General features: G+C 40.9%; 1 protein-coding gene across 1 annotated transcript in view; it reads left to right on the top strand.

Moving 5' to 3' along the window:
- Positions 1-20,879, top strand: part of LOC310798916 (uncharacterized protein) — a gene marked incomplete at both ends in the record, with an annotated part of 32,418 nt that overhangs the window by 680 nt on the left and 10,859 nt on the right. The window contains 12 exons of the mRNA XM_083661474.1: positions 2,206-2,350; positions 2,625-2,669; positions 3,897-4,024; positions 5,052-5,176; positions 5,257-5,411; positions 6,249-6,355; positions 9,300-9,490; positions 13,477-13,610; positions 13,775-13,839; positions 14,215-14,297; positions 15,637-15,796; positions 19,575-19,796. Coding sequence (XP_083517600.1) covers positions 2,206-2,350; positions 2,625-2,669; positions 3,897-4,024; positions 5,052-5,176; positions 5,257-5,411; positions 6,249-6,355; positions 9,300-9,490; positions 13,477-13,610; positions 13,775-13,839; positions 14,215-14,297; positions 15,637-15,796; positions 19,575-19,796 — 1,560 coding nt within the window. The remainder of the gene's footprint in view (positions 1-2,205; positions 2,351-2,624; positions 2,670-3,896; positions 4,025-5,051; positions 5,177-5,256; positions 5,412-6,248; positions 6,356-9,299; positions 9,491-13,476; positions 13,611-13,774; positions 13,840-14,214; positions 14,298-15,636; positions 15,797-19,574; positions 19,797-20,879) is intronic.

Genomic DNA, 20,879 nt, shown 5'->3' with positions numbered 1-20,879 from the left:
AGTTAATCATTAGTTAATCATTAGTTAAGGTCACATTGTGAGTATAGTAGTGAATCATTAGTTCATGATTAGTTGTTAGTTCCTTAGTAGAGTAATTACTCATTAGTTAATGGTTAGTCAATGGTCAGTTTGTGAGTATATAGTTAATTTTTAGTTACTCATTACTTAATTATTACCTGTCCATTAGTTACTCTTTTTGTGTACCCTATTGTAAAGTGGTGCATCATACTCAGTTTCTTATGAATACTGAATCTTTACCTGTCTATTAGTTAGTCTTTTTGTGTACCCTATTGTAAAGTGGTGCATCATACTCAGTAGTTTATGAGTACTGAATCATTACCTGTCGTTTTGTTACTCTTTTTGTGTACCCTAATATAAAGTGAAAGATATCCTTATCAAATATACACTCACTCCAGGTGAGATTCGAACCCTGAACCCCAAGATTGTCAAATTGTAGGTCTGGCTCTCTACCATCTGAGCTAACCGGCCTGTTACTTAGTAGAGCCATAGGCTACTAGGGATCTGTAGAGCCAGAGAATATAGTACAAGTATTATGTTCTATCCACATACTACTTTCTGTTCAAGTACTTAGGTATGTTTCAGCCAAATACTACTTATGTCCAAGTACTTGTGTTTTAAAGCACAGAATATACTTTCAAAACTATAAGTACTTGGACAGAAAGTAGTATTTGGGTGGACTATACCTTCAAAACTATAATACTTGGTCTCCGGCTCTACATATTCATAGTATGGCTAGTACACAAGTACTTAGACATAAGTAGTATTTGGCTGAAACATACCTAAGTACTTGGACATGAAGTAGTATTTGGATGGAATATACCTTTAAAACTATAAGTACTTGAACAGAAAGTAGTATGTGGATAGAACATAATACTTATTCTCTGGCTCTACAATCCCTAGTATGGCTCTACCAACTAACAGGCTGGTTAGCTCAGATGCTAGAGAGCCAACCCAGACTTACAATGTAACAATCTTGGGGCTGAACGGAGCGAGTGTTTATTTGATAAGGATATCTTTCACTTTATATTAAGGTACACAAAAAGAGTAACAAATGGACAGGTAATGATTCAGTATTCATAAACTACTGGGTATGATGCACCACTTTACAATAGGGTACACAAAAAGACTAACTAATAGACGGATAATAATTAAGGAATAATTAAGTATTCATAAACTACTGAGTATGATGCACCACTTTACAATAGGGTACACAAAAAGTAATTAAGTAATGAGTAACTAACAATTAACTATATACTCACAAACTGACCATTGACTAACCATTAACTAATGAGTAATTACTCTACTAAGGAACTAACAACTAATCATGAACTAATGATTAACTACTATACTCACAATGTGACCTTAACTAATGATTAACTAATATATTCACGAACTGACATTTATTAATCATTACCGAACGATTAACTACTCTACTCATGGAACTGACCGACTAATCAGTAACTAATGATTAACTACTATATTCACAAGCTGACATTTAGTAATCATTAAGTAATGATTAACTACTCTACTCAGGAACTTAGATACTAATCATTAACTAATGACTACCTACTCATTAACTATGATTAACTAGTGATTGACTAATGACAAATTATTCCTTAGCTACTCATAAACTAACTATTAGTTAATGATTCATTTACTAGTAACTACTACAGTATTTGTGTACGTTATTGTAAAGTGTTACCAAACTGGGTATCAACAATGTAGGCTATGTGCTATTTTCTCATTTCTATTTTTTTTGCTGCAATGATTTAACACCACAAAGGCGACATTTTATTTTCACTGCTCATACAGAGGAAGAAGAAAGCCAAGCTAGCAGGCAGAAAGTCCAGTGTGGGAGAATTACACACAAAAAGACAACAGTATTCCTGTAAACATTGCAATACAATGTTGAAATATGTCACGTCCACAAGCACAATTACAGCTAATGCAGGAAGCTTAGTTGGTTGATCAACTTGTTGGGTCGGCCTCAAAACAGGTGTAAAAACCCTGCATTTTGTATTTTCTATTTTGTATGTCAAAAGCTGTTTTTTTATGATTCATCGATTAATTGATCCTTAACATGACCAATTAATCGAATAAGGAAATAGATTTTATTTAAAAAAGAAAAGTGCATCTCTAGTAGCCAAAGTGAATGGTAAATAAGTGTTCTCTTTTCTCTGGCAGTTGAAACAAGATGGACAAGATTTTAACAATGTGCTGAGATGGGGAGAACAATACCCTCTGGCTTTTCCACTGTGGCTCGGTCCTTTTGTCTCATTCCTCAATATCCACCACCCAGATTATGTGAAAACAGTACTGGCATCAACAGGTGTGTGTGTGTGTGTGTGTGTGTGTGTGTGTGTGTGTGTGTGTGTGTGTGTGTGTGTGTGTGTGTGTGTGTGTGTGTGTGTGTGTGTGTGTGTGTGTGTGTGTGTGTGTGTGTGTCTGTGTGTGTGTGTGTGTGTGTGTGTGTGTGTGTGTGTGTGTGTGTGTGTGTGTGTGTGTGCGCGTGTGTGTGTGTGTGTGTGGTGTGTGTGCGTGCGTGCGTGTGTGTGTTTGGATAACCAAAGGCAATTCTCTAACCATTTTTCATTTCTCAATAGAGCCAAAAGATGAGTTTGCATATCAATTTCTTGTACCATGGATTGGTAAGAATGCATGCTGTTTTCATACTATATATACTGTAGCCTACTGTTTGTACGCAACCTATAGAGACACTGCATGAAATAGGCCACGCCCATCACGGGGGAAAAGCTCCGTTCATTTCCACACACCAGCGTCATTTTCCTTGAATTAAACATAGCTAAAAGCTGTTGTGTGGTGGGCTGCGCAGACAAATGTAAAAAATCACCAGTTAAAGTTTTTTTGTACTCCTGAGCAAAACAAGGAAGCCATTGAGAATTGCCGAGAAGAAAAATGTGGATCTAGCTGTCAAGAAGTAAGTTGGAGTGTTCATCTTCCGTATATACGATCTTTTTGTGCAAGACCCCGACCATGCACGCGACATAGGAGAACGCCAGGATTGGAGGAGGGGGTTTCAGTTTCCCCCCGTCTTGGGCGTGGCTTCTGAATGATGACGCGTTACGCAGTGTCTCTATAGAGGGTATGCACGTGATGTCACAGAAGCAGAAGTCACTGCGGGGTCACGCCCACTGAGTGGCAGGAACGTTAAGCTTGAATGCCGTGGGGGGCACGGTGGCGCAGTGGTAGCGCTGTCACCTCACAGCTACAGTAGAAGGTCCTGGGTTCGATTCCCACCTGGGACGCTGTGAGCGCTGAAGGAGTGTGTGCCCGTCCACATCTCCTCGGGTGCCCACCGCCCGGGTGGGGTCGTCAAAAGGGCCTTTCTGTGTGGAGTTTGCATGTTCTCCCCGTGCCCCCTGGGGATTTCCTCACCAAAAACATGCAATATCCTGGTCGCTGAAGTGGTGCCTCCTCTGGTCGTTCGGGGCGCCTGTTCGGAGCGAGGGGAACTCGTTGGAATAGCGTGATCTGCAGAGGGTGGAGCAGCAACGAGGAATATTAAAATTAAATTAATATTAATAAAATAAAATTTAATTAAAATTAGCACAAATGGGGGATAAAAATGGGATAAAAAAAATCTGGGGGCGGGGGGGGGGGCTTGAATGCCGTAATCAGCTTAGATAAACGAGACCTGCTGCTCCAAACAACAGGGAGGAACCTGCTGAATGTTTTGCCCATATGTTTTGCTGCTCAGGGGGCATGTTCCAGTGTTCCAGTGGGAAAGTGACATTGGTGCATACCCTCTATTAGGGAGTTGCTTATTTAAACCTCTATCTATATGGGAGAACTGTTGTGTATATTATGATGAATACATGTACGCATATCATACATATATATTATTTTCTCTTTAGGAGATGGTTTGCTGGTGTCAAAAGGCCAGAAGTGGTTTCGCAACAGAAAGCTCCTGATCCCAGGTTTCCATTATCGTGTTTTGAAGCCATATGTAAAACTGATGTCAGATTCGGCCAAAACTATGTTGGTATGTTCATGAAAATATATATTGTATGTTGTTATACGGGTTATAATAATAATAGTTAGAAGTATTAGTATAATTACACTAGTGCAGTGCCCGTTCCCCCCATGCACCACCCCGTGGGTGCTTCCCACGACACTGCACTCCATCAGGTCCCCCGTTTGAAGTCGATCCAACAAACAGTTCTGGAGATACGCGAAGGGCAGACATACAGAAGTCGATCGGACGGACAGTCCTGGAGATATGTGAAAGCTGTGATCTTACTGGTTGAATTGCACAAAGTTTAAGGGGTTTTCTCGGGTCCCCAGCAACGCACCCGCCAAGTTTGAAGTTGATCGGACAAATGGTTCTTGAGATAAACTGCTTTTTGTTGCAGTATAGGTGGTACTATGACTATGCATAAGTCCAAATTGCGTAAAATGTGACAGTGCACTCCAGCAAGCGCACTCCGGAGGTTTGAAGTCAATCGGACGAATGTTTCTCGAGATAAACTGCTTTTTGTGTTGCCAGTAGGTGGCACTGTGCCGAATTGCACAAAATTCGCCACTGCTCCATGTCGGGTTCCCAGCAGCGCACTCCCCAAGTTTGAAGTCGATCAGATGAATGGCTATCGAGATAAGCAGATTTTTGTGTTGCCAGTTGGTGGCGCAATGCCGTATTGCACAAAACTCGGGATTGCACTGTGTCAAGTTCCCATCAGCGCACTCCCCAAACTTGAAGTCAATCGGACTCCTACGCTTTCAGGTGGAGGCGGGATGGCGTCCGATGCGGCACTATGACTACCTCCACTGGCGTAACGAAAGGCGTAACACAATTATTCACCACCCCGCTTTCATTACGGATGACATAATCCGTAACATGCATCGCTTTCAAGGCCGGTGTGAAAGCGGCTACACTGCTGGCATTATAGTGTAGATGTATTTGTGAACAGAGTTGGTTGAGTAAATCAGTGTGTGAGAATAGAGATATTTGTGGGAATTTGTTTTGTTCAGCTCCTGCAGAGAGATCACTTCTGTTTTCTCACGATTTCCAGGACAAATGGGAGGGTTACGCCAAAACCAATGTGTCGTTTGAGTTATTTGAACATGTCAGCTTCATGACACTGGACAGCATCATGAAATGTGCCTTCAGCTGCAACAGCAACTGTCAGACGGAGGGGTCAGTCAATTACTTCACCTGTGTCAGTTGTAAGTGCAGATAATTTAAACATTTAATTTAAAGTTGTCTTCTCATTTCAGCGGAACAAGTGCATACATCAAAGCTGTTTATGATCTCAGTTATCTGACTATCCTGCGGTTAAGGACCTTTCCGTACCACAGCGATATCATTTTCCACCTCAGCCCGCATGGCTTCAGATATAGGAAGGCAGTAAAGGTGGCTCACAGTCATACAGGTAAAGCTCACTGATGCTGATCTGATAGACCACCTTAAAGTCCCTGGAAACCAAAATCCACAAAAACCTTCTAACTCTGAAATTTAGGGTATTATGTGAGTAATTGTGTGCCTCAGAAAAGAGAGAGAATTACTTTCAACCCTAACCCCAAAAATCGACACTTTTCTACAAGGTCTGGATTTCCATTTCCTCATTGAAGAGAGCGGAGCACGCGGTGCTAAAATGCATGATCTTATCACGTCATAAGATTTAATCGAATCACACACATGCATGCACGCACGCGCGCACACACACAGACACACACACAGTAGCGCTGTGCACTCGCAGCGCAGCGGCGAGTGTGTTCGCCAAGCAACGCGCAAACACACACACACACACACACACACACACACACACACACACTCCATCTCTCTTTCCTTCTCTCTCTCTCTCCTTCTCTCTAAACGGAGAGAGAGGTCTCCTCCGAGCAGGTCTCCGAGAGAGAGAGAGAGAGAGAGGAAAATGCCTGCTGCAGACGGGACACGCCCACACAGTCCGCGGGAGAAAATACACTCTAAAATCTAATTGATTCTCATGACTTTTGCCATGACTGTCAAACCTAAATTTATATACTTTGCGAAGTTCATCATCGTTCAAATCTGGCTGGTGGCTTATTAACATTGGTTCCTGTGATGTGATGAACTCAAAATGCTAAATAATAAAAAAATATTTCTCGTTTCCAGGTACTTTAAGCTACAGGGTGCTGTAAACCTATTGACATTATTTGTGTTACACGATTATAGTGAGTAATGTACAGTAATACTCATGTGTATTCTTCCATGATGCATTGTTTGGTAGAGGAAGTCATAAGACAGAGGAGAGAAGCACTGAAGGAAGAGAAGGAGCTGGACCAGATACAAGCCAAAAGAAGCTTAGACTTTCTGGACATCCTTCTCTGTGCAAGGGTACGTTATGTCATCACAACCCCAAACCAGTCCACAATATTATTATTATTATTTATTTATTTATTTTCAATTTTCAGAACAAAAGTGAAACAAACTCAGATACACACACACACACACACACACACACACACACACACACACACACACACACACACACACAAAACACATACCGACATTACAACACAGTGCTACCAGACGTGTAAGGTGCTTAGGTACTTAAAAAAAAAAAAAAAAAAAAAAAAAAATTAAGGAGTATTTTAAAGTAGCTGGACGAGTCACTCATTTCTAACCTTGTCAAAGTAGGCCAGGAACGGGTCCCAAATAGTCGAGTCTATGCAGACAACCGAAACCATGTCCGTCAGCCACAACTGAAAAGATGGTGGAGAGGAGAGGGGGACTTCCACTCCTTTAGAATGAGTCTCTTGACGACAGTCGTCCCCTGTGTCAGAGATTGCTGCACAGCCGTAGGGAGGAGTAGAGAAGATTCAGAACAGCTGAAGATGAAAGCTCCGCCTCCGGCTGAAGGGTTATTTTATAAGCCTTAGAGTACCAGTCAAATATTTTGGCCCAGAATCCGGATAGTGAAGAACAAAACCAAAAAGCGTGTGACAGTGTGCCCTCTAACACCTGACAGTCCACAATATTATTGACATTCAATGAATGTAATTATAGTGGAGAGGAGCCACTCTGCATTATGACGGTGTCTATTCAGTCATACTCATAAATAAGCATCATATTTTCTTAATAGTGAGATGTTTTGTGAGATGGCCTCTAGAGGGCATTTTTGACTAAGAAATGTGTCTTGCCTTTATGGGCTAAATGCCACTAACTGCAACTAAATACAGTTGTTACTCCTCATTAAGATTACACACAGTTATTAAGGAGAGAGCCATATTCTACAACCATACTCACTACCTAAAAATCCAGGTAGGCAAGGTAGCACAAGAATTTCACACGTGATACTTGTACCATGGAGTGACAATAAAAATCTTGAATCTTGAATCTTGAATCTTGAAAAGGCTATTGACTACTGAATTTGAAAGTGCATTTTGGTTAGTCGATCAGTTTCAGGTCCATGTGGTCAGGGGTGTAGCAGGGCCGGTTCCAGAACAAGATGACTAGGGATGCATCCTAGATAGGAAGGGGTGCACATGCACGGGTCGACAAATTTGACATGTTATTTTACTAAAAATTATGCATTTTACCATCATTTCAAGTAGAATGATACCAGCCAAGCAAGAATATTTCAAGTGTTTCAAGTGCTTTACTGAAATATTTGGACCATATAATGATAATACAATTATCTCAACCTTAAAAGGTTACATATAGGTGCCAAAAAGCCATAAATTCACATCAAAGAACAAAGAAAAACAACAATTATAATTCAAGTTTAAACAGTAAGTGTGCAGCTGCAGCATTTATAAAAACAAATATATATATATATACTTTTTTTTTTACCACTCTTTTCAACTGAGCATGCAGACAATTAAAATAAGGGTGCAATGCGTGCTTTTGCACCCCTGTAAAACCGGGCCTGGGGTGTAGTGGTAAATACAGAGCTGAAACTAGGCCATGTGCTTTCTCTTATTGACTGATACAGTTGATCTGAAAATAGGCTAGTAAACACAAACTGAGTTGACTTGGGTTTAGCCTTGCCCCTCCGTGTGGTGGAAAAAGAGAACACATCACTGTCAGTTGCAGTTTAGAAGGTCTTATGGATAGGCTACATTGACGACTCTGGTTACTGGTGTTACAGCTCACAGACTTCTGACTAATACAAAGAAAACCATACATATACCAGCAGTTATTAGATCACTGCATTGGCTTCCACTGTGCCGTATCATTGATTTAAAAACTGCTCTTAAGATATGAGACACCCAGACCGCTGAGGTCATCTGGGACCGGTCTGTTAGTTGTACCCAGGGTGCAGTGTTAATTTCGTAGATGAAAACTATGACGAAAAATGTTAGGCGACTACCTTTTTCCCCAAGACTAAGACGAGACTAAAATGTTTAGACTTTTAGTTTCATTGACTAAGACGAGACTAAAATACTAAAATTTTTAGTCGACTAAAACTCAGGCATTGTGTTCCAAAATGTACAGCTACTTGCTTGTCTACGTTATATCCAGAGAAGTCTGAGTGCTTTCCACACAGCACAGCCAGCCTCCCTCCATTCTCCCCTCAGCTGCGGGCTGAGCAGGGACTGTAAACACGATCCACTTGTCGTTGCTACTGCCGTACGCCGACACTGTCAGAGTCAGCATTAGCTCCCTGGGAAAGAGTTGCCAACACTGCTTCGAATTACCATTACTAGTGCAAGCGCATCAGCAGATTCAACAGTTTTCATTGACTAAAACTAGACTAAAATGTGAACAGTTTTTGTTGACTAAAACTAGACTAAAATCCTTATGTTTTTTTTTTTACTAAGCTGAGACTAAAATGCTCAAACTTTTAGTCGACTAAAACTTGACTAAATAAAAACAGGATGAGGTTGACTAAATATGATAAAGACTAACAAGGACATTTAACACGGGACTAAGACTAAGACTAAATAAAAAAAATAGCAGACAAAATTAACACTACCAGGGTGAAAACTAAATCAGGTGAATCTGCTTTTAGTAATTATGCTCCCAATTACTGGAATACATGGTAACCCTTTATTGTACAAAATAAAGGGTTACCGAATAGGCTTCCAGAACATTAATTTCTTCTTTCTTTCTTTCTTTCTTTCTTTCTTTCTTTCTTTCTTTCCTTCTCTCTTTTTTAATATCATTTTAAATAGTTGTGGTGTGTGCATGTTTTTTTCTGTTTTATGTGAGGCACATTGTAGTGTCTTGTGCAACTGTGCTTTACAAATAAGTTTATTAATATCATTATTATTAGCATTACTTTGACAAACAGTATGTTAGGTTCTCTTTTATTTTCCTCTTATTACACTTTCAGGATGAAAATCAACAGAGTCTGTCAGATGAGGATCTACGAGCAGAAGTGGACACCTTCATGTTTGCGGGCCATGACTCCACAGCCAGTAGCATCTCTTTCACCCTGTACTGTCTGGCCTGCAACCCAGAACACCAGCAGATCTGCAGGGAGGAGATTGTCCACGCCCTGGATGGCAAGGACACCATAGAATGGTAGGCCACTGCATTAAAACTATCGCCATACTGTAGAAGTCAGTGGCCATCTGTGCATGCTGGTTTGTGTCAGATTTATATTAAATGGATAGTTCTGTATTTTGAACCCTGGGCCCAAATAACATGTTTTCCGTCATACTTCCTATTAGCAGAAACCATAACTTCACTAGCCACCTGCTCCATCAGTCTGGTAACTTCCTGGCTGCCATCTCACCCTACTGCAGCAGAAACCTATAGGCAATAGGTTTATAGGGGCATATATGACCCTACTGCAGCAGAAACCTATAGGCTATAGGTTTATAGGGGCATATATGACCCTACTGCAGCAGAAACCTATAGGCTATAGGTTTATAGGGGCATATATGCGACAGTCTTTGAAAAATATGATAAACGTTTTGCAAAACACTATGCGGCAGGCGGCAACCAGTTGTTACCGGATGGGCGGAGCAGGTTTCTACTAGTAGGGATCATGACGGAAAACATGTTATTTGGGCCGAGGGTTCAAAATACCGAACTATCCCTTTAAGTCAGTGTTTCTCAAACAGTGGTCCCCTAGTGGTCCGCGAGTAGATTTATATTTTTTCCCTTTTTTTTACCTCCCACTATCCAATCAGAAACATGTTTACATTTTCTGGGAAACTCAAGGTCAGATCACGATGCCTGTAAAGGACTATGTATTTTTTCACCCCGAATCCAACGCCACCACCACTGACTCTCTACGACTTACGTTTGCAGAGATACGCCCACTCTGCCTGCAGGGCTACAGGAGAGAGACACAGTACAGCGGGTGGTTGGGAGTTCCAAGTTACTGACCAAACACTCTATTTCAGTAATTGCTGTCAGAATATAGAGCCATTTAACACTTATTTGAACACAAAAACATCACTGAATGCAACTTGAAGATGGTAAAAGATAGCCTATTTGACGTTGGCAACATTGTGCATTTATTGAACTTGAAAAAACTTTCTTTGAACTTTAAATATATTTGAACTGAACAGGAGAAATAAATGTAAAAAAAAAAAGGTAAATGGACTAACTAAAATAAATTACATAATATTTTTTAAATCAGTTATCTTGTTTTCATAATTGTGGAAGCCAACAATTAGATTAATTGTACTGCTATTTGTCATTTAATTAGCATGTAATTTGTAATTTACAGTTGAAGTAGTAGGCCTATTGTTTTGGGGGATGTTTTGGGAGTTAGGTGGTCCCAAAGTTTTTTTCATTGGTTTAAGTGGTCCTTGGTCTGAAAAAGTTTGAGAAACACTGCTTTAAAGGTCCCAATTCGTGCAGCTGTAACCTCTTAAAAACGTGTGTCTCTGGTCCATAAAACATGATTCTGGATTAATTTGTTGAAAATATAGCAACCCCTGTTTGTTGTGACGGAGTTCTCACTTCCTCATCTCGTCGCTTCGCAGGAATGGTCTGTTTCTATAATATATTCAGAACTAACAGTTCGCTGGGCGAGAGCCCGCCCCAGGCTCCCAGCGGCCAATCAGATTAGCGTCCATGGACCAGCACGCTAGGTTGTGTCCACAACTAACTTTAGCAACGAGCTATCGCTAACTTAACTCATTGAGTGCCAGCCACTTTTGGAGAACGGACGCTCCCAGTGCCAGAGTTTCAGAGCATTTTCAGTGATTTCTCGAGGCCCACAGAATATTGTGTGATATTACTATGTAAACACCGAACACGCAAAAAGAACAAGGAGACTCTCTTCTATCATCTGCAAAAAAAAGTTTATTGATCCCATTTTCCGTTCTTTAGTTATGAGCCGGAGAAGATAGGCTGTTTTGAGCAAAAAGACACTTTTCAAATTAGAAGCTGAGTTATTCCGCCTTTTGTGAAATGCAGCATTTCAAGCACATTCACTGACTCTAGCTAATATTTTCTGATGTAGTGACCTGGTGTAGTTCTGTGGAGCCTGCGTGCCCCACCCCCCTCTCCCCCACTCAGCTGCAAACTCCTCCCCACATGCACCCAGTCTATTTTCGGAGCCTCCGTTTTTGCGGGCGGTGCGGCTCACAGCGGCTCACAGCGCGACAGCGCTGCGACAGCTCACAGCGCGACAAGGAAATGCCAAACGGGACTGCAGGTAAGGGTTTGGCCCTTCGGGGTCGGGTGCTGCCTTTCTGGTGGGTAATCGTGTGGAGAAACTATATGCAGACAGACAGACAGAGGCAGAGGAGCCCAGTTGTGTGCGCGGATTGATTGCTGTTGGCAGGCACCGTCAAGCAGCAGCCAGAGCAATCTACATGGCTCTGGGCTGCAGCATGAGCGCTTTCTCTTTGATCACGGCTTTTTCAGGCTGTATTCCTGACATTTCTGTAATCTGGAGAGCACTGTCGCCACCTAAGGGTTCTGTAAAATAGGTTAGACACATTCAATAGCTCCCATATTGTAAGACGCGATGTAAGAGGCTTAGATCGACATCCCCCCGTCAAAAAACGCAATTGACGACTTTAGTCGTCAATGGCACTCTACATCACTAAATGAATTGACGACTAAAGTCGTCATTGGCACTCAATGAGTTAACGGTTGCTACACTAAACAGGACATCTCAAAATGCCTAGACTTACCGAATGCACCTCCGCAGTTGCTGGATCACGTACAGTTGGCGTCGCTCCAGCTAGAAGTGTTAATTTTGTGGCTAAACCTTGATTGTACTGCCCCAGATTGTTGAAACATTCTGGGCTGAAATGGTTAGCACAGACCAACAGGCCATGATGAATCTCGCGCTGAAAGAGCTTGCTATGGCAAACAATGGAGAAAATGGCGCAGGTAGGTTGTGTGAGAGAGACCGCGCGCAGTATGCTTAAGGAGCCGCGTGACGTAACACGAAACCGTCTGGGAGAACAGAGTGTAAGGGGGCGTGGCTTGAAGGAGACCGCAGGGGGAAGCTGGATAGGGACAAATCCAACTCTGAGAGTTCTGAGGTTGTGGGCACTCATTACAGGGAGGGATGACAGCAGCATATATGCATTTAGAAGTAAAAACAGCTTTTGCACGGAATGGGACCTTTAAAGGAGAATTTCGGTTTTTTTGAACCTGGAGCCATTTCCTGGCATTAATTATGATTTGGCCACTCACCTAGCGATGTCTGCAGCGTTTCTGGGCGTCCTAGCGTTGTTTTGAGATCAATATCGTCCAAGTCAGTCGTAAAATGGAGTTGATTTGGGGCCAAGTGGTAGCCTGTATTTCCTGCATCTAAATAGCTATTTTTCTTCCCGTTTTCGCCACATATCGCCGTAATCAGATCCGTCAACATCCAGCCGAGTGTTATTTCACCCCAGGCTGTTTCCTGGACTGCACAGGGATCAAATTACCTCAAACGTGATCTAGGTCACCAAGTCTCGTGAAGTCCCGCGATACTTTCCTGTCGACTGGCCAAATACAGGCAGGATGCTTTGCGGTCGTGGTTTTAGCGTAACCTATGTGGGGTTTGGCGTAACGTATGTGGGATTCGAAATAACGAAGGTTATGCCAAACCCCACATAGGTTACACCAAACCCCACATAGGTTACGCTAAAACCACGACCGCAAAGCGTCCTGCCTGTATTTGGCCAGTCGACAGGAAAGTATCGCGGGACTTCACGAGACTTGGTGACCTAGATCACGTTTGAGGTAATTTGATCCCTGTGCAGTCCAGGAAACAGCCTGGGGTGAAATAACACTCGGCTGGATGTTGACGGATCAGATTACGGCGATATTTGGCGAAAAAGGGAAGAAAAATAGCTATTTAGATGCAGGAAATACAGGCTCACACTTGGCCCCAAATCAACTCCACTTTACGACTGACTTGGACGCTATTGATATCAAAACAACGCTAGGACGCCCAGATACGCTGCGGGGATCGCCTGGTGAGTGGACAAATCATAATTAATGGCAGGAGATGGCTCCAGGTTCGAAAAAACCGAAATTCTCCTTTAAGTATATCAATGAATGTGTTTACCAATACTGATATGGTGTATCTATTTTCTTTTTAGGGAGGATCTCAGTAACATTCCATATACCACAATGTGTGTAAAAGAATCTCTCCGTCTTTACCCTCCTGCAGCAGGAATATTGCGAAGAACAACCCAACCCATGACCTTCTTTGATGGAAGGAGTGTGCCTGCAGGTCATATGGATTTGATTCATTAGAAAGTGACAAACCTAATAGATCTTAGGACTGTTTTCTGGACAGTAATGCCAATGGAACTTATATTTTTACTTATATTTTTCTCCAACACTATACATACATAATACAAGACTAACTCAAAATATATATATATTCTTTTTTAGGTTGTATCATTGGAGTCAGTGTGTTTGGGATTCATAGGAATGCAACTGTCTGGGAGAACCCTCATGTAAGTGATCTTAGTGGGTGGTGGTAGAAGAGGGTGTTAATTCCAATCTTGGCAAATATTGCGGTGTCAATGAGGTGCCAGTGAGCAAGGTGGTTAACCTCCAATTGTTGAAGGTTAACCACTGTTGGAGCTGCTCAGTGTCAAACAGTACTGGACTGTGTTCATGGGTCAGGTTCAGTATGTGAACCTGACCAGTTCAGTAAATGATCCATGAATGAATAAAACGTACAAAATGTAAACATGTTGTTGTGGTGGCAATTATTGATTGCTTTAAGTCAGACAAAACCGGCAGACTGCAGGACTTGTATACCACAACGGTGTGTCTCTGTTTTGTTTTGTGTTTTTATCTTCTATCTTCATCTTCTATCATCAAAGGTCTTTGACCCACTCCGTTTCCTGCCAGAAAACGCTTCAAAAAGGTCACCATATGCCTTTGTGCCATTCTCTGCTGGCCCCAGGTTTGTCCACACCTGACACCATGTGACTCAACCGCTATTTTAGAGAACCAGGCAGACAGTCAGATTCTCACTGGCTACTAACTGTCCACACCTGACACCATGTGACTCAACCACTACTTTAGAGAACCAGGCAGACAGTCAGATTCTCACTGGCTACTAACTGTCCACACCTGACACCATGTGACTCAACCGCTATTTTAGAGAACCAGGCAGACAGTCAGATTCTCACTGGCTACTGTCCACACCTGACACCATGTGACTCAACCGCTATTTTAGAGAACCAGGCAGACAGTCAGATTCTCACTGGCTACTGTCCACACCCACCTGACACTGTTATGGCTTTCATACCGGCAGGGCTCCGTGCCGGTTTACCGGTTCCCGAACTCAAATTTGAACCGGCCGGCGCATTCAGACCGAAAAAATAATTTGTTTGGAACCTGAAAAGTTAGTTCTCAGCGGAACCAAGAAAGAGTTGTTTTTTCCTTGCGAACCGTGACATCATCAGTAGGCGTGTCTTATTCTAGGCTGTGAAGATGAGCGGGAAGGAGAAGAAGGCAGCGACAACATGGAGAAAAATAATTTCCAGTGGTCTGCTGAGGAAACCAAATGTCTAGTGGCGATTTGGGCATCTACCAAATTTCAAGAAAAGCTAGAAAGCAGTACAAGAAAGAGCAAGCTGTATGCCAAACTTTCGGAAGACATGGCCAAGGCTGGGTTCACTCGAACGCCAGACCAAATAATTCATACACTTAAAAAACGGAAGAAGGACTACCGAATAATGTCCTCCCACTTTGGTTCTGCTTAAACTGGTGTGAACGCGGGCTGGTTCGCCAGAAAGCACCAAGGTTCTGAGACTCCAGAACGGAGCCAGAGCCAGAACCAGAACCGTGTCTGTCTGAAAGCGGTACATATGACTCAACTACTATTTTAGAGAACCAGGCAGACAGTCCGATTCTCACGGCTAGTCTATGGGCATTTAAGGTCCAGCACCATCTTCACTGACAAAAGCTGTTTTGTCATGAATTAGCATTAAAGATAGGTTGGACCCTATATAAGGTTTGATCCAGATCAATAAGAAATGTATATAGTGTAACAGCTGGAATACATTTTTAGTTTTAGTCCTCTCTTGAGAAGATTAGGCCTCAAAGGCGGATGATTATGTTGAATGTTATTTTATCCTGTGTAATATGAATCAATGTGTGTATTTTTGAGAAGGTTTAGGCTATTAATTTGTTTTTCTTCGTCATTTTTTTTCTTATTGAATTTGCATAAACGTCGAATAAATTAATTGGTCCTCATGTTCCTCACATCATTGTTTAATTTTGTTTTCTGCCCTTAGGAACTGCATTGGTCAGACTTTTGCCATGAATGAGATGAAAGTAATGATAGCCGAGATACTGAGGAGATATCAGCTGATCGAGGACCCCACTAGGAAACCCAAGATCGTTCCTGGGCTGGTGCTTCACTCACTCAACGGCATCCACATCAAGATCAAGCCTGTGGACTCTCAACCATGAAGCGAAAAGCTGTAGGAAATCCCAACCAATCCATTTCTCTCCTGTGCTGTTGTTTATGACTAGGTGTACAACGTTTTGCCAGGATATGTTAAGATAAGCCTAAAACATAGGTTGGACCATGTAATGAATTTAAAAGAAATGTAGGTGATGCCAACTCAAATAGGCCATTTGTTTTAGTCCTCTAAGGAGGAAATTGGGTCTCAAAGGTAGTGCATCATTAATATATTATTATTATTATTAAGATATTTTATCCTCTGTATTATGTACACACACACACACACACACACACACATTTGAATATTCTGTTGAGGTTTTCCACGAATATTCGAATGTCTGCCATGACATCATCAGTGGCCCACCGCCCCAACGGGACCCCCCATCCCCTGAAAGAATCAAAATGATGTTTATTTATGTCATTTTCCTCATTTATGTGCACCTGTTTCATTTCAGCTTATGTAGGGTTTTGCTGCCGCGCTCGTTTATCCTCCATGCTTCGCGTGGCCTAATTTATTCAAATGTCTGCTTTATGAACGAGTATTCGAATGCCCGGATATTCGAGTACAGCCCTGTAATACGAATACATGTATTTTGTGAAGGTTTATTCATTTGTTTTGTTTTATCCGTTTTCTATTTATTGAAGGAAAGAAATATCAGCTAAATCAAGATCTCCGGGAACCCATAAATCACACCAGACTCATTTTCAACCTTTTGCTTTTACCCCACTGGTCCATCTGATGGATATTTCTTACATTCGCGTATGGGCCGTTTGGACATTTTTTGAGTAAATGGTCTGAAATTAAGGCTAGGTATTTTTTGGGGGGTATTTTACAAAAATCAATCATATCTATCATCTTTCTACCATCCAAAGACCTTGTTTTGAAATTACACCTAAATTTACCATTAGTCCATCAGATGGACCCATTGACTTTCATTATAAACACTTTATTGGTACTCCCAGCAAATTTTTACAAAATTAATTTATTTCATTTGTTTCAGCGGGCATCCTGGACCAAATACCTTGAAATTTGACCTTAATATCTAACCTTGGAGTTGGTAGAAAATTTGTGGGAGTTACATGGTCTCAAAGTCCATTGCATAGTTGTCCCATTTGTTTCAATGTTAATTTTGCACAAAAACAAAAAAAGATTTTTGACTCCCAGCTAATTTTCCAAAAAATCATTATTTCCTTGATGTTACACATCTCACCTCAAGGGGTTAAAATTGTAGTTTCTACTGTGTTTGGCTATTTCCCCATATTCCCCCAGTTTTGGCATAGCAATCAATTCCATACAGTTTACATGAAATGTAAAAAAAACTGATTCCTATGCCAAAGATGGGAAAATATTAGAAAACTGAATTTGACAGTCCACACTACTGATTTGAAGCCTTTAGACCAGGATGGATGCTGGACTTAAAGCTCATTTGTGTGTTTTGGGGGAAATGGCTGGTAGTCCAAAACATGCGCTTTTTGGATTTTTGGCTCAAAATATGAAAAATATTTTTACAAAAGAAAATATGAAAACCCACTGATGATGTCACAATGTCTGTGAAATCATCAGTAATGTCATCAGTGACATCATTATTGACCAAAATCATCTTATGACATCACTGATTATGTCATAGGCTAGTGATGTCATAGGTATTGTGACTTCATTCTAAGATGTATCCTGCCAATCTTTGACACTAGGCATCTTGCAGTGGTGACTTTTGTAAAACACCCCAACCTGCCCATAATATCAGACACAAATCCAGTTTGCCTTTATGGGAAGGAAAATAATTCACTTTTTGTGTTTGTATGTCGTTTTTCATTGTACTGTACTTACTGTACACTGGCATTTGAGGGGTGAAAATTCTGAGTAAGTATGAAATGTTGATATGAGGTATTAGGGAGGAAGTTACCAATGAATTATAAACAATAAAAAATAAAAAAATAAAAATGTATATTCATAAATGAATACATTATAAATATGACGGTCCATCAGATGGACTAATGGTAAATTGAGGATTTCATTTGCAAATGTACATTTCTTGAAAAACTAAAGAGTGATTAGAATAAATGTTGCTGCCAATCTTTGACATATCCCAAGCCATGATAATCCCCCCAGGGGAAATCCAGTTTGACTTTATGGGAAGGAAAGAAATGCACTTTTTGTCTTTTTATTGTACTTTTTTATTTTTACTGTACTTACTGTACACTGGCATTTGAGGGGTTAAAATTCGAATAGGTATGAAATGTTGGTATGAGGTAATAGGGATGAAGTTACCAATTAATTATAAACAATCAAATTAAAAAAAATTAATTAATATTTATAAATTATTACAGTATTACCCTTAAGGTCCATCAGATGGACCCCAGTGGTAAATTTAGGATTTTGCATTATTGGGGTACAAGGGTTAACAGGTTATGTTTGTTTCTAAGTGATTCATATGTTCTGCATGAGCATCACTGCCCCCAGAAAGCAGGCCCACCCACAACACTCATGATTCGTTCTCGGATACAAGGCTTCCAACAGCATGTTATGAAAAGAGTTTACTACTTTACATAATAGGATTACGTTAGTCTGACAGCAATATCAGGCTATCTTGGCACAATCAAATAACATAATCATGATCCCATAGGCATCCAGCATTGAGCAAGGGGGATGCCTTTTACCAAGCTTTGTCTGGGGGAGGCCTATACAAGGGATCAACCGAGCAGCATTTTGGTAAACAAACCGCATTTCTGGGTGGAAACTGCAATGGAACCCTATGGAGCTAGCTTTGAGTGCTCACTCTAGCCCCAGCTGTGCGGTGTACATTTAAAAAATTTCAACAGTTCACACAACTTTAACACGACATGCATATATTATACATCAGACTCTTGAGCTACATCTGCTCTCACTCAGGATGTCAAAATATAAGCGATGTCATCTATAGTTTTTGAGATATTAACATTTGTTTGGCACAACTCATAGTTAACTGCCGCGGTTCCAGGTGTTTTGCGGTGATTTGTTGTGACGTCACGCTGATTCCTCGTATAGTCTTAGGATTTAAAATCGTGAAAACATTTATTTTGAACCCCAGGCTGATTTCCTAAGGGTTCGAAGTCCGAAGTCCGAAGTCAAGCTAAAGTCAATATTGTCTTTCTCATCACACACTGCCAATTGTGCATACAAATAGTAAATATGCATATTGCCTGAGCACATAGGCAAACTGACTATCAGGATCAGAATCAGAATCAGAATCAGAATCACTTTATTCGCCAAATGCATCACAAGGATACACAGGAATTCATTCTGGCATAACAGCACAGCTCAAACGAGACAAAAAACACACTCAGGACATGATAAAAACTATACGTGGTCCAGAATGGCAAGGTGTATTTAAAAGTACGATTAAAACAACTACCCAAGTAATTAAAAAAAGTCACAACCTAAAAAGAGTAAAACCAGCAGGGACTGAGATAAAGTGCTTTATAGAGGGAGTGCACATGCAGCGGGGAGGGTGGGGGGGTCATAACTATCTGCTTTGCTTGTTCAGGAGAGTAACAGCTCTTGGGAAAAAGCTGTTCAAGTGGCGTGTGGTTCTGGTTTTGACGGCCCGGAACCGTCTTCCTGAGGGGAGTTTTTGGAAGAGAGGGTTCCCGGGATGAGAGGGGTCAGAGGTGATCCTCCCTGCTCGCTTCCTGATATAACTAGATATAAAGTGCTAGTGCACTTGTTACGAGGAAGATCACCTTTGTGTGCAAAGAGCTTTTCACTTCTCTTGAAAAAGCGTGAAGATGATTATACATCTAATCGGAATGGAATTTGCTGAAACTGTGGAGAAAGCAACACAGTTTGTCCCAGATTTTAGTGGCATGCGTCACTTGTTTGCACTACTTTGTTTAGCACTTCTTGTCTTTAAATTAATTGTCCTGCTCATCAAAAGAAGGGAATTGCTTCGGAATCTTGAACCTTTTCCAGGACCACCAGGACACTGGCTTCTTGGACATGCCCACCAGGTAATTCAATCACAAATATGCAATAATGTGGTAACAAAATGCAATATGATGGATTTCATACCAAATGCCTGCAGCACTTAATTTTATAGTATTTCAGAATCAGAATCAGAATCAGAATAACTTTTATTGCCACAGTATGCAAGTTACATATGAGGAATTTGTCTTAGTGTCTGTATGCAGCGTAGCGGTCTCTGTATCAATATACAGAGATAAGAAGTAGGAAGATAACTAAAGACAATCACAAAGTTGCAAGTGCAATCAAATCAAATCGAGTAAATATATACAATATGTACATGAGTGGTGAAGTGTTCTGTGGATGATAAATATGAATTTACGTAGTACATGTGTGTAGAGACGGAAGATAGAATCATGCATAAATAGTTGAGAGGTAGCTACTAGGGATGTTAATGATTAATCGACAATCGATCGTTAATAATTTGATCATCAAACTATATGTTAAAACTATTAATCAACAATGTAGGCTATTTTCTCATTTCTATTTTCTTTGCTGCAATGATTTAACACCACAAAGGCGACATTTTATTTTCACTGCTCATACAGAGGAAGAAGAAAGCCAAGCTAGCAGGCAGAAAGTCCAGTGTGGGAGAATTACACACAAAAAGACAACAGTATTCCTGTAAACATTGCAATACAATGTTGAAATATGTCACGTCCACAAGCACAATTACAGCTAATGCAGGAAGCTTAGTTGGTTGATCAACTTGTTGGGTCGGCCTCAAGACAGGTGTAAAACCCTGCATTTTGTATTTTCTATTTTGTATGTCAAAAGCTGTTTTTTTATGATTCATCGATTAATTGATCCTTAAAGGGACACTCTGCCGATTTTCAACCAGATTTGTATCATTAGACCATCAGTAGTACATCAGAAAACTGTAAACAGGTTTGAAGTCGTTCATTTAAGTTGACAGTTATTGAGAGTTGATTTGAGTAAAGTTGTGGACCAGTGATGTCATTTGTGCATGAATGACATTACTGGTCCACAACTTGAAAATTGGCGGAGTGTCCCTTTAATATGACCAATTAATCGAATAAGGAAATAGATTTTATTTAAAAAAAAGAGTG

Source organism: Poromitra crassiceps (assembly GCF_964638095.1).
Source record: "Poromitra crassiceps genome assembly, chromosome: 26".
Lineage (NCBI taxonomy): Eukaryota > Metazoa > Chordata > Actinopteri > Beryciformes > Melamphaidae > Poromitra > Poromitra crassiceps.
The sequence above is the reverse complement of the archived record's forward strand: the minus strand, read 5'-3'. Positions and strand labels throughout refer to the sequence as shown.